Genomic DNA, 15372 nt, shown 5'->3' on the forward strand with positions numbered 1-15372 from the left:
AAAAAAACTTTTTTTCTTTTTCAAAATTTCAGTTGTTTTTGGTTTGTTTAGCAACAAATAAAAAACCCAGAGGTGATTAAATACCATCAAAAGAAATCTCTATCTGTCTCAAAAAAATGATAAAAATTTCATATGGGTACAGTATTGCATGACCGCGCAATTGTCATTCAAAGTGCAACGGCACTGAAAGCTGAAAATTGGCCTGGGCAGGAAGGGGGTATAAGTGTCCGGTAGGCTAGTGGTTAAGGAATTAAAAGAAACTCCCAGGAAATGCAGTGTTGAAAATGGATAGTGTTTGCTACACAGTCACTATGTACTTCCATGAAGGTTTATGTTTTTTGGGGGGGCATGTTTAGCATACCGAATGTCCACTACTGATTAATAACAGTCATGTTTTGCAATGATGCCTAGAGTGAAAATTTCATTAGGAAGCACATTTGTAGGCCACCGATCATGAAATCACTTTTGGGTTTGTAGGATGGTGTATTAGCAATTTAGCTCTATAAAAATTGTGGGTCTGGTCTAAGAATAAATTCTGCCTTAAAGATAACAATCCAGGTTCCATGTTAGCTAAACGTCTGTGATCCTTTGAGACATCATTTAAACCCCTTCATCTCAACGTTTGCAGTCAGGGACCCACTGGAAACCCGATGAAAATAGCAGAAGGCTTTCATAGAAACTTGCGTTCGTTGTATGGATCCACTGCCGCTTTTATCCAGACAAGAATGAGCAAGTTTTTGTCAAACATATGCCTTCCCCCACTTCCTCAGTCCCTCCTTGGTTCTCTTGAGACCCCAATACATGGCAATAAAACAACTTGAAATCTCTCCAGATGCTTCATAGCAGATGCAGATTGGGCAAACAAAACAACTAGCATACAGAAGGTGCATGTGCCATAATATCCTTATCTGTCTTTGAGTCCCTTGTCTTTTATGCCTCATTCACACAAATGTGTAATATAATGTACATCCGTGTGAGGGCCGTGTTTGCCCCCACGGGAATGTTCTGGTTATCCATGCATCCCCATGTAGGCAATCCAATTCATGTATTGGAATGAAGCAGCTCAACAGAAACAGCCGCTACTTCAAATTTGACAGTCCTATGAATGATCCCTTACTGTCCTCACACCTGTTACAGAGTAGGCAATAAGCTTGTGATTCAACAGCCTACTGACTGTTCCCTTCTCATTCATCATTCACTGGTGTTGCTGCTTTAATAGGCAATGCATACTCCAGTTTGAATAAATATTGGCATCACTAGGCATTTATTAAGCCTTTTTTTCATGTTGAGTGGTTTGTACCTTCCTTAATGGTTTTCCAGATATTTACTGAATGTCTAGAAAGTGCTGGAGGTATCTGCCAATAAACTGCCCATGCAAATAATGCCTGTAAAAGTATTTTCACCAAAATAGACCTCTCAGACTTGGCATGGAGTTTAGCAGTATTCAGTGCTCTGGTGGCTCTTTAGTAATTTGTCAAAGCCCACACGGAAATATAGACCTGTTCTTTGAACAGCTGTAATGGGCTTGGCCCTGTTTCTTAGCAGACTTGCACTTCTTGACAATACGTACATCATATATTTCTTAGGAGTACCTACTAATAGGTATAAAACAGTGTTTCTGTGCCCTGCATCCTCTAGTCTAGAGTGCTGACAGGGGTAGGCAACATTGGCACCCAACTGTGGTGGAACTACACATTCCATCATGCCTGGTGTCAGTCTTACAGTGCCTCATGGAACTTGTAGTTTTACCAAAGCTGGAGTGCCAAGGGTACCTACCACTGCTCTAGTGCATTTTCTAATAATATTCAGAATTTGTGTATGCTGGTGATAACAGTAGCCAGTGCTAAAATGCAAAGTTCATCCTGTCAGAGCTGTGATGGAAGTGGCTGGAAAACTATACCCACTGGGGTCCAGAACAGTAGTGAAATCCTGACAGAAGATGAATTCCTTTATTTCATAATAGGCACTCATCTACCTTTTAGCTTGGTGGGACTGGATAATCTGTATTGTTTTTCCTATGCATCAGCATTGTATTTTGGTGTAATGAATGGTGTTTTGATTGCAAAGTTCCAAAGCACAATTTATTTTAACTTTCATATTACCAAAGTCCTCCTAAATCTTATACATTGTATGAAAATATAATCTCAAACACAACTCTGTAACTAGAAACAGTAGAAACAGATGACTTAAAATGGTACCCCTGCCAGAAGTGTACTTGCCTAATATTTAGTTTTACCTTTCCTTTGCTGTGGATGTGTTAGGCCTACAGTTAGACTCTTTGCAAGGTTTTACTGCCTGTGGACATGAAGAACAGCTTTCCCATGACTTTGAAAAGTCATGTGATAAGGCTTCCCTCCTATTCTGGAGAGTGTTCTCTGTAGCATTACGGACACCACCAGCTTCACACCAGGCTCTGCATTTTATGATTGTTCTATAAATTTGAGGCACAGTGTGGAGTAATTACTGCAATGTTCTGCGGAGAACAAAATCTACTCACCATTATAAATTAGGCCTTTTGTGTACATTTGCTGTTTAGCTGCACAGTATAAAGAAAACTAGTCATGACTGGGCTTATACAAGAATCTGAACTAATTTTAGAGGGTAGTGTATAGTGTTTTTGTATATATTCAGGATTAAATACAATTATAAAAAATTATTTTAGTTGGGTAAGTGCGAAATACATCTGAAAATGCATATGAATATTTCATCTTTACAAGTTCCAGCCAGAAGATGGGGCTCCTTTTTTTATATTTGCCAGACTACCTCTTTTCTTCTGAAAAATAGTGAACAGAGCCAAATATCTCAAATTAACATACAGCTGAATGTGATTTCCCCCCCCCCCCCTTTTCTTCTTTCATATGAACCTTATACAGATTTAGATAGGCATATAGTCACAAAAGAGCTCTCTCTTCAGAAAACACCAAACACTCTGGAAATGTGTCATGGGTGCACACTGTTCTAATACAAGTCAGAGAAGTGTGTAGGGTTTCATTGCTGTTTTTAATGCTTTGGCTTCAATACTTTCGCAATCTATGACCTGGAAAAAATATAAAGATAATGAATTCTGACTTTTTTGTTTTTGCAGAGTGAAGATGGGAAGGCTTCCGTGAGAGATAGATTTAATGCACGGCAGTTTATGTCTTGGCTGCATGATGTTGATGACAAATTTGATAAACTAAAGGTATGTTTTAGCATGTGTTTTTTAAGTGTTTCTTTAATCACTTTTAAATACTAGTTTAAAGCACACAGATTTAACTTTCATGCACACTAGTTTTCCTACAATTTAAGGCTAAGTCCACTTTTTAGACCATGTTTCATGGTACACCCATATTTAGGATGTAACAGGAAGTATAGTCGCATACAGCATCTCTGGGGTGCTTCTTCAGAAGTTTGTCATCCACAGGGACTGTGCAGAGTGTGCTTCCAATCCCTCCTTGCTTTACATGCTCGTTAGTTCAAGCTAAACTCCTGATAGCAAAACATTACAAGAGCCTGTGCAATGCTCTCTCTGCTTCATTGCAAAAAATTAGTAATTGCACACTGATGATTTGATTGATGGTGCGTTTTTTATTTAATTTTGTATTGCGAAACGTGGACTACATTATATAAAGTGTATTCTATATTCTCTCCCCGCACAACAATGTATCATATGCTAGAGTATTTTCTCTCCAAATATAGAAAATGCACATAATTCTACAAATATAAGGTACAATAATTTATAAAAATGCTTCACATTTGTCAGTTTCCATATATAGCATCTGATATGCAGTCTCCATTGCATATTTTCAAATATTGCACAGTTCCATCATAAATGCATAAAATGTTTAATTTGTGTATTGTTATTCACTGTAATGTTAGGAATATTCTCTTTATGAAATGTGAAAGCATTCTCATATGTCAGCCTTATAGGAGAAGTACAGCGAAAGCTCTCTTGGCTGTACTTCTCCAGTGGATCACTGGAATGCAGTTAGTTCTGCACTCCTGTGACCCTCTATCAGCTGAAGCAGGCTGACATCACTCAGCCGGTCCAGGCTGGGGAAAGATCCTGACTTTAAAGTCGGGATCCACCCCAGAGTCTGGAGTTGCATCTGGATCCACCTCTCAGTGATCTGTTGAGAGCCTGAGTCAGCCGCTCCCTCCCACTCCACAGCCCAGTGCTCCATTGAGCTTGGGGGTGGCAGAGCAGACAGCAGTGACTGGCAGCGGCAGTGATAACTCGTGATTGCTGAATTCTCACACCTACAGCTGGCGGGGAACAGATGCAGCATTGGACCGATGCTGCATCCACCTAGGTAAGTATGATTTCAGAAGAAAAAAACCCCAAACTTCTATTTTAAGTTTGCAATCCACTGGAATATGTCTTAAAGCAGAACTAATTTCCACAGGATATTCACCTCCACCTTCAGGTGATGCGATGATTACATCCGTCTTGTCCCCCGGGTGTCAGATTTTTTTCAGCCTCTTGATTGACTGGTGGTTGCATTCCTTAATGGCCTTTGTGATCTCTTTACTGGGCTACTGCCGAGTTTTTGGCCACATGGGAGTCAATCATTCCAGCACAGCCATAATGTACAAGGAATGTACGCATGCGCAGCTCAGTATACATTTAGTAGAAGGTGGTGAGTAGGCAGTTGTGTGTTTTATTGCGGCAGAGAAATAGCAAGTTTCTTCTGCAATAAATAGCTGCCTGCTTGCAATTTTTTTAATTCTGATTTAACTCCTCTTTGTTAATGTGAATAGATTCTCTTTTTTTAATAGCAATAGATTGTATTCTGGCAAAATTTGGACATGTTGTTGGGGAGTTGTAAAAATGTGCAGTTGAACTTCATTTTTTATGTCTCCCAACCGCCCTCCCTTTAAGCTACAATAGGCAGCAGACTGGGGAGTTTACATGCTGCAGGCACAAAGCAAAATCCACCTAACATGTAGGGGGTGGCAAGCTTGCTGAATGTGACACATTCAGGTGAATGTGGAAGCTACGCAAACTCACCACAGCCTCAAACACATGATTGTGGTGCATTTGTCAGCAAAAATGGGGTTAAAAGTGAGGAGGTGTCACATTGCTTCCTCATTGCCTGTCAAGTGGCTCTGAAGCACAATTTGAACGCGAATCGAGCTTCAGAGGAGAGGTAGATTTAGACGCGTCTAAATCACTAGTTTTAGTAATCTCCCCCCCCCCCCCCCCCATGTATGATAAGCACAGCTTCCACTCTTGTCTTAATGTGTAACTACACTTTTGTTGTAAAACAATAATCCCCTCTGGGTGATCAATGTACATTGCAAAGTTTGTTGCAGAGTTCTAGCGCTCTTTGTTTCATCTTGTCTTGTATAGGACTGATTCTCCATGGGAATGACTTTTTCATTTTAGATCCGCTGATGCACTAGCAGGTCTCCAATGAGAAAAATGGCAGGGTCTGCATCCCGTTAGAAGTCAATCATTTAGGAGCATCTCACCAAAACTAAACTTTTTGTTGCAGAAAATGCCTAAAATCTGACTTCTATCTTAGTGCAGATTTCTAGGAAAATCAGTGGGCCAATCACACAAGCAGGAAATTAAACTTTGCAGACCCGCCATACAACAATTGTGTACAGAACTCCTCCAGGTTACTATATTGTGAATATAATTTTGAATAACAAATTACAGTATGGCTTATGTCGCAATTGTTATATTATTTTTTTAAATCTTTTATATTCATGAAAGTATAGTTACCCTTTAATAGGTGTTAAGATGTCTCTTAATAAATGCTTGTGGATGGCCTGGTAAATTTTTGGTACTAAAGGCGAAATCAAGAATTGCGTATATAATACAGTCTATCACTAGCATTACCAAAGAACTCTTTGTTTTCTAGTCCCATTGTAACTTTTTTTCTTTTTTTTTTTTTTATTTGTTGATCTTGCTGTTATTTTTTAACTTCCTTTAACAGACCACGCTGTGCAGAAAAAGCGGGAGTTGGAGGGTTGAAATAAACCATTTAACACTGAAAAGAGCAGGGGCAGACTGACCATTTGGAAACTCGAGCATTGCCCGAGGGCCCGGGGTCAGTAGGGGGCCCCATGAGATGCCCCTGGTACCTTTTTCATAGGCTTATTTGAGTTTGGGCAAGGACACAGGGGCCCCATGATCCCCTATTACCCAGGGGCCTCATGAATTGTCAGTCCGCCCCTGGACAAGAGTGCTTACAATGGTCATCTTTTAATTTATTAAAACCTTTATCCCAAAAGGTTAAAAACACCTTTTCTGCTTAAATAGTATTAGCGAGAGTTGGGGCTCTTTCACATGGGCGATCTGATTGGGCCGACCTGATCAGATGCATTCCTATGGGACTGGCAGGTGTAAATGGACTTGTGTCTGTTTGCATCCACCTACCTCCAGGTCCATTCAGGGCTGTATCCTCTTCCATTGGGCGGACCAGATTGGAGGCATTCTGGTGTAAACAGACAGAAGAATCCATTTACACCCAGTTGCCCATAGAGCAGAGCGGGGTCTGTCCTTGTCTGCTCTGCAGAAACAGAGTGGACACGGACTTGTCATCTGCTCCGATCAGCAGGTGAATGTATCCTCTGCTGATCAGAGCACAAACCGCCCATGTGAAAGGACTCCTAGGCTTGTTAGTCACTTATGTAAATCTAAATCTAATAATCCATCTGACAATACCTCCTCCAGACAGAGCTGCTGTCCAAGGGTTGTCTCCATTGCCCCACCATAGATGGAGGAGACACCCCAAGACAGCAAGTCATACTGGCCAGAAAATAAAGGGAACAAATTAAGTCAAAACTAGTGCAGCCATGACATCTAAGGATTGATAAGATCCAGTATATTATATTTTTGGTTTCGGGTTTAGATGAAGTAATATCTGAAGGATGAATCGCCAGAAAACCTCCAGTTTGAGATAGCATAACTCACGAGTCACTTGCTTATATATTCTTCAGAAAAACGACATTGCATTCCTGATTTGGATTGCAAACCTCAACAAATCTTTATTAACATATTTGTAGAAAGCACAATAAACTTACAACTTCTATGAACAGTGACCAACAATAATGGGTTATGATGAATGGCACAGGGAACCAGAAAGAAAACACAGCAAATTTGTTTTTTGTTTTTTTTTAACTCCATGCACCCTTTCGCACACAATCTTTACAAAACAATTTTTTGTAATTATTATGACATACTTATGTGTAATAGTTGGTTATGATGGCGTGACAAAAGGCCATTTTGTTCTATTCACAACCATCTGTTTGTAACGTTGGGTGCCTTGTTTATTTAGCTCAGGGTAATGTAATTGTTCTTTTGCTGTGTGTTACATTTCCGGTTCTCTGTGCCATAAATCATCTATTTGATTAGATTGCAGTGGAGAGTGCATAACAAATGCTCTATTTGGACATCAATTTTGATACATGTGCATTTTTTTGAAGGGGACCATAAGTGCTTTTATAAATCATTTTATTGTATATTTTCTATATTTGGAGAGTAAAAATATTCTTGCATATTGTACATTGTGTCTTTGGTAAACAATTTTATCCTCTAGTTTTTTTTTTTTTGTTTTTAGCTGTTCACTCAGGACAAACATGATTGTTACCATCTGGAATGAAGCCCTTTAAAGTGGTATTAAACCTAAAAGCAAAAGTGTCTTATATTGCAATGTGCACATTTTGGATAAGGTTTTATATACATTTTATTAATGTATGTAAAACCTTTTCCAAAAGGGAAAAAAATGTTTTTGTAACTGCTTCAAAAGTGTTAAGTTGGCCATGCACTGATGTTATGTTTTGTTTTTTGTTGTTCAGCCCACAGGCTGAACAAAAATAAAATGAACAGGCTCCGCCGTCCACACTATACAACACAAATGGACAAATCTGCTATGCCTGGTACATTTTGACTGCTGGCAGTCAAAATACCCAAACAGTGGCTGTATGTGATTGGATGCAGCTGCTTTTCGGCCAGCAATCAGTTTTCCATCTGGTTCCTTCCAATTTTCCCCACTGAGCGAATTTCCTTAGGAAGCAGGCTAAATTTGCACAGTATATGGCCAACTTTAGCTGGAGTTCAGCTTTAATTAGTCATGTCCATCTAAATCTTCTAGTACATCAAATACTACTAACAATGCTGCTGTCCAAGAGCTTTAAGGGGCTAATTCCACAACGGTAACGGTCACGGCTGGTTTGTCCTGCATGAACAGCTCAAAACCGGTACTTCATTAAAGATGGTGTTTGCATTTTTTTTTCATTCAGCCAGGTGGAAATAACAGATTTCTCCATCCACACAAAATAAGGCTTGAGTATTTCCACTCCACCAGGACGTTTTATTCTGACAGCTGCATACACAGCTGTCAGAATACAATGAACAGCGGCTGCAGCTAATGACCAGGAAATGTTTTTCAGCTTGTCCCTTGACAGAAGTCATAGGATCAACTGTCAAGTGGGGACAGCAACACACTAATATAAATTCGTCTGGTCCCTGTTGAACCAGCCAATTTCAAGCAGTGTATGGCCAGCTTTAGACACATAAGTAGTTAAAGTGGAACTAAAGTTGCCATATGAACGTTAACTATAATGTAGACTCACCATGAAAGCAAGTCGCACACACTCCTACCCCCAGTAATCATGCAGAACAGGCTCAATGACCTCCAGATGATACCAAGCAGTGCATGTGCACATCATCATCTGCCCCAGCATGAAGGAGATGCTGCAGAAATATTTGTTGTGCCAAGGTGACCCCACTTTCCTCTTGCAGCATTCTCTTGTGATGATTATCACTATGGGCTAGCAAAGAGATGTCATGATAGCTGATGAATATACACATGTGCAGCCTGTAGTGACAGCTATTGAGAGAAGAAAATATACTCTAAGGAACTGAATTTATGGGGGAAGCCATTAATAAATATCTTTAACACTCTATTACAACCTTTTTAATTAAGGTGTAATTTTTAGGCATCGTTGCAATGGCTGCTGGAGCTCCATATCTGTAAAGTTAGCATGTCCCCTATATACCTCTATTTATTCTTTGTTTCAGTTCCCTTTTGCATCAGTATGATGAATTTATTTCAGTGAACTACAGCAAGTTGCTATTATTTCAGCAGCCCTGATGTAAGATTGTCCCTGGGTGGGTGAGGGCTAATGAGTCATTAGGCTCGATTCCCAAAGCTTTTACACAACGGTAAGGATTTATAATCCAGCTGTGTGACTGATTTTAAAATCTCATTTGATTGAACTGAAAAAATACTGTAAAAATAATTATACAGCATTCTGGTTTGTTAACTTTGTGGATTGAGCCTATCTTGTGATATTACCTGTTTTAGCACGATACAACAGATTTTTTTTTTTTTTTTTTTAACTGTATACAAGGTAGCACAGACAAGAGAACGTGCATGTTTAAGGCCACCCTGTCCTATGTCAGAAACTGCGAGTGCATTATACAGTACTACCTGTATGTTATAGAATATGTTACCCCAGCATTTCATAGTACTGACTTGTGCCTGTTGTGCCATGTTCTTGTGTTCAAAAGTATCATTTTCTCTTTGTATTTCTTCTTTTGTTTGAAATACCTAGTGTTCCTGTCAATCCTCCTGGTTTCTTATTTCAAACAGACCATGCTAGGCATAGAAACATATCCTTCCCAGCATGGTCAGTTTTCTGGCTCTGCTGGGAGCACAGTTTGCCAATGCTTCAATGATCAGACTTGTCCTGATATGCCCCCTACACAGCTCTTCACTGGAAAGATCAGTATGCTGCTGTTTCTCCACCCCTAGCTCTCCAAGCCCCTTTTGCAGCTGAGAACAGTTGTTTTACAAGGTTTTTGTTCATATATACTTCTAAGTTTAGGGCTGCATTCGCACGTAGCATTTTATTGCACATCACTGGACACAGAGCAGGCTATAAATATTACTATCTATAGGTGAATGGACACCAGCAGACCAAAAGCAGACAGGAAGTCCTCCCCTATATAACTCTACCCATACAGGAAGTCCCTCAGTTTTTTGCCAGTGTCTTGAAAGTGATTATCACTAAAGTTCAGCAGTGTGAGAATACTGCAAGTCTCAAAATGGTTCTAATAGGAATCAAGGGACTGGATAATCCGATCCATTCAGATGGCTAGATGCTAAAGTGGATGCTACCCGAGTCCCGTACCAGAGATAGAAGACAAGGCGGGGATTGCCTGTAATACGGCCTTTTGGTGCTGGATCCTGCGTTACAGAACCCTAGGCAGTCAGCGCTTTCTGGTAGGTTATGCAGCTGTATAGGTCCAAGACAGCTGACCCCGGGGCAGAAAGCCCGCTGTGATTGGTGAAGATTGGATCTCTGTTTTTCTAAACAGGATCTTGCAGTAGGATTGATATGTTTTAGTGGCAGGGTCATTTTAAAAAAATTTGGGCTGCCAGGGGTCCTCCTCCTTGTTAGCAACAAGGGATAGTAGATGTGCTTACAATGGATTGTGTCTCATCAAGCTCTTTGCCCTGGTGTGCTCTGGTTTGGGGAGCTGTATATACCTAGTGCACATGAGGCCAGCAGCCATCTTGGTTATGTATTGAAGATTTTATTTACTTGGCCATGCTCAAGGAGGCAGGTGCAGCCGGTTTGACAGCCGGGAAGAAGTGCCGGTGAGTGCTATCAGGGGGTTGGATGCTGCCAACCACAGGGGGCCCTGCATTACTGCTTATTGTACTGCCTTTCTACCGAATTGCCACTGCATAATTGTGCATGATTGCTGCAAGGATTACTGCTTTGTGCTGCATTTGCTTTTTGTTGGCTGATAGGTACTGCTAATAACTGCATATCTGCATAACTGCATACACACACACTTGCATAACTATGTGCCTGCATACATGTATACTTGCATAACTCTGTACCTGCATACATGCATACCTTTATGACTGCGTAGCTGCATAACCACATACTTGCATGCGTACGTAACTTAATACATAAATACTTGCATAAATGCATAATTACATACAGGCAAAATTGTATACCTGCAAAGCTGCATAATTGGATATTGACAACAAAGTTGCTATAATATTACCTGCAAAACATTTTAAAGGAAGGGATTCCAAAAGGAGGAGTAGGGGGAAGCACAGCCTAGAGGGGCAGAAGTGCACCACAGTAAAGCCAAGAGGACTCCAGTCATAGTCTGAAGTATTAACATTTCCAGATAGACCAAAAGCATCAGGTGTATCTGAAACACTGTGTTTCTCTGGCATTGTACTTACTCTTAACACGTCTGCTTCAGCGTATGTCACTTAGGATGACTTGGCTGCTGCATTGGCTGTCCTGGAATTGTCGGAGTGATTGCTTCTGGGCACAAAAATTGCTAGTACAGTTCCTTTCTGCATGGTATGCTCTTATCTTAGGTTGTCTCTGGCAGAAACGTTAGGATACATGTTATATGGTGGAGAAAGGAGGTCAGTATGCCCACAGTGGATACAGTGATCTCCTGTCTTAGTAAACATCTAACGTGTCTAGATTTTTAGGGCCCAGTTGACAGGAGACTTGAATCTATTCGGAAAGCTTCTTTTTCCTTTGCTGGTTCTGCTATGAAACTTCCGATTGCCCCTGATGATCGCAGTTGAAGTGAGAATGGGTACCCACTGCAACTGGAAGGGTGCTGCCAATCCTTAACTGGGAATGGAGGACAAAGCATTAAAGCAGAACTTCCCCTTTTGGGTGGAGCTCCGCTTTATGTTCCATTTAAGGCCAGTTATCAGCTGTATCTGTTTTTCTAGAGGCAGTCACCAGGAGAGGAAGCTCTTCACATTTTTGAAGTGGTTCAGGCTGTCGGAATTTATTTAAAGTGTTACTAAACCCAGGAACCCTGCATTCACTCTATCACTCTCACTCTTCTAGTAAATATAAACTGCTAAACCTTTTCTCATCAGCAGTTAGAGCAGTCTTGGGATTTCTATCAGTGTTCAGCAGAGCACTGGTTAAAGCTTGTAGGAGGAGTTTTCATTCTACTCTAGGAGGATGCAAAACCCCTGACCTCTGTCTGGGCAGTGCTGATTTGGCACTGCACTGATCACATGCACTCTCCCAAGAAAAAAAAAACACTCTAGTAATACACACCAAACTGAACATGTGCAGTATGTCTCTACACCATGTGTCTTATTAGGTGATAAGAGGGGGAATATCAGAAAAGTCAGGATCAAACCACCTTTTTACACAATGCAGAGGACTAACCCCTTAGGTTCCACAGTGAGTATAACCAGCACGTTACTGCATATACAGACTGATTTTACTGTTGTGGGTTTAGTAAGACCTTAAGGTTATCTGCACAGATCAGGCAGTCAGACTTGATTGTTCTGCCAAAAGGTCAGGCGGCATGTAAGGCAGCTAATTTGCAGTCAATCTGCCAGTTAATCGCCCGCACCTATGGCTTGAAGTGTTAGGTTCCCTCGTTTGGGTAAAAACGCACTCTGCCAGGAGCGTGGGCATCTTGTGTTAGTCGTCATCAAGAGTCAGTGGCTCAGGTCTGCAAGGCTGCAACATGGTCTTTGGTACATGCAATCACAAGGTTTTACCATGTGGATGAGGAAGCCGCAAAGGATACTGCTTATGGTTGCAGCGTGTTGCAGATAACAGAGTAGGTTCCTTAGGATTGATGATGGGTTTTTTTGTCTGTCGCCCTAACCTCAAGTGCATGGCTTTGGGACAGACCAGATAGTAATGATTATAGCTTGCTCTGTGTCCTGTGATGTATGATAAAGAACATTGGATTTTTTGTCTACTTACCTGTAAAATTTATTTCTTGGAGTACATCACGGGACACAGAGTTTCTTTCCCTCATTCTGGGATTTCATTGCTTGCTACAAAACTGAGGGGCTTCCTGTATGGGAGGAGTTATATAGGGGAGGACTTCCTGTCTGCTTTTGGTCTGCTGGTGTCCATGCACCTATAGGTGGCACATAACCCAGATAGAAATGATTATAGCCTGCTCTGTGTCCCATGATGTACTCCAAGAAATGGATTTTACAGGTAAGTAGAAAAAAAAATCCAATTTTTAACATTTTTTAGCATAACATATACAGGGGAGCTATTAATTTCAATGAGCTTCCCCAAGTGCATCAAATGCAGCAAAGTAGCTCATGTAGTTTTTTTTTTTTTTTGCTCTGTTGAGCTTTGTGTGGTTTTAACCAAATGTCTTCTTGCTGCATTCAGGGTGCCATAACAATGAATAGCATTGCAAATGTGATGCGTTTTTTTAGTGCATTTTGTAAACTCACACAAAAAGTGTAATTTTGCCCGCTTTTACAAAGTGTGCAGGTGTGAATGGAGCCTTGGTATAGTCAACAAATGGAAGTCGGACACAAAAAAGTTTCACTTTCAAGGTTTAATGGATCCTTTTGAAGATGAGTTTGAGAATTAGACCAAAGGGTTTCCAGAATGCTTGAAAGATATGAATGTATAATTAAATGAACTAGAACTCTACTTTTTACTAAAATGTAGACATGGCAAGGAGACTCTTCTATGTATATATTAAACTGTGCACATTTTCATTGTTTGGATAATTGTATACTCAACACTGTATTTTGACACATGAAATTATGCAAGGGAAGCAGGTAATATGGAAAGTAGGACAGTCAGCTTTGCAAATTGTTTTCACACATTCTTGAATGTATTTGTGCACTTGCTTTGCACAGTAAATGTCACTAGTTGCCCTATGTAGGTTAACTATATCACTTTTATTCTTTTTCTGTAGACATGTTTACTCATGAGACAGCAGCATGAAGCAGCAGCTCTGAATGCTGTTCAGAGATTAGAATGGCAGCTCAAACTCCAAGAACTTGATCCAGCTACATACAAATCTGTCAGCATCTACGAGATCCAAGAATTCTATGTTCCGCTTGTGGAGGTCAATGATGACTTTGAACTGACACCTATATGATGCTGTAGAACTCTACAACTGCCACCATAGGCTACATTTTATAGGTCGCCTTCAGCTGACATTACAGTTATGGAAAAGGCATTGCTTCTTGAATGAGGTTTCAAATAGGAGGAGGGAACTCAAAGAAATACAAAGTGCACCTAGCCTTCAGGCCTTTCAGGATCGTGCAGTCTAGCATGTGCATTTAGGATTTATTAATTTTATATTTAACTATGGAAAAGTTTATTCAACTTTTACTAATATAATATCACTTTGGTGGAATCAGAGTTCCACTTTAAACTGGCAGCTCAGGAAGCTGCTTAATGTTAAGTAGCCCTAGATCACATAATAGAGAATTGTCCATCACCTCTGTATGATGCTTTTGGTACCGGACGTTTGCACATCAATGCATTATAGTCCCAATACAGAGCTAATCCACTGAGTGCCATAGGGATATCTACCTAAAAGTGCAATGCAGGAACACAGCACCCCCTTACACCAAGTTTAAAGGGTTTATGTTCCATTACATAACAAAAAAGATGAAGTGTAATGCATCTAAAAACACATTAAAAAAACAAAACTATAGAAATGCTCTGAATGGATCAGATCTAAGGAGACATGTGAAATTCAAACAGATATAATATTGTCTTATTTTAAATAACTTATTTTCTATATATATTTGTGCATTTGTATATAGTATGTAATTAATGATCAAAGCCTGTATAAAATAGATATTTTATGTGTAAACCTATGTCTGCCGTTTTAATGGACCAAAGTTGTCGTCTTCTTTTTTTTTTTTTTTTTTTTTTTCTTATTTTCTTTCTACTGTAATGTGTTGTATTTGTCAGTGTTCAGTAAGGCATGATCATGGCCTTGTACAGGTTTATGGATAAAAGGTATTGCATGCGTCACACTTCAACACGTTTACTGCACCAGACTCATTGCTATTTAACACTTAAACAGAATTCATGTTAGCCTGCTGAAGATAATCTTTATCTTACTCAGATTATTTTTTTGTTTAAATCCTAAAAACCAACAAAAAAAATAATTCTTGTTAGACATCAGACTCAAATGAGCCTATTTTTAAAGAAAAAAAAATGACTTTGAACGAAACAAATTCTAAAATTGTAAATGTTCTATTTTAATATTTACCTAAAATTTGTACATATCTATGTAAATATATTGTTTAATAAATTTTATTGGTCATGTTCAGAACGCATATGAACTAATTTGTTAGTAAATTTATTTGACAACTGGCATAATTTTGTTTTTTGGGGTTTGTTTTTTTTTTTACTTTAGGCTATGTAGGGGAAAGTTTCCATGGAATATGCACTTAAAATTAAAAAGTACAGAAAGGACTCCTTCAGTTATGTTTTTAAAGCCCCATTGCAGCCAAACCTTGGTGTGTGTGTGGACATAAACTAGTAGATTTTCTCCCAAGAATATTCCTGCAAGCATTCGTACAAAAATTCTTTGTACATTTGATGAATGGTCGAAAGGTGTTAGAAAAAAATCCC

The 15372-nt window shown here is 39.7% G+C and overlaps 1 protein-coding gene across 6 annotated transcripts in view; it reads left to right on the plus strand.

Moving 5' to 3' along the window:
• Positions 1-15080, plus strand: part of ANKRD12 (ankyrin repeat domain 12) — a 179822-nt gene extending 164742 nt beyond the window's left edge. For all 6 annotated transcript variants that reach the window (XM_089670995.1, XM_089670996.1, XM_089670994.1 and 3 more), the window contains 2 exons: positions 3086-3181; positions 13691-15080. In XM_089670995.1, the coding sequence (XP_089527121.1) occupies positions 3086-3181; positions 13691-13876 (282 nt within the window). In that variant the 3' untranslated portion in view covers positions 13877-15080. The remainder of the gene's footprint in view (positions 1-3085; positions 3182-13690) is intronic.
• Positions 15081-15372: the final 292 nt, after the last annotated feature.

Source organism: Staurois parvus, unplaced genomic scaffold (genome assembly GCF_062004578.1).
Source record: "Staurois parvus isolate SC_StPar_1 unplaced genomic scaffold, SC_StPar_1.0 ptg000097l, whole genome shotgun sequence".
In the NCBI taxonomy this organism is placed as follows: Eukaryota; Metazoa; Chordata; class Amphibia; order Anura; family Ranidae; genus Staurois; species Staurois parvus.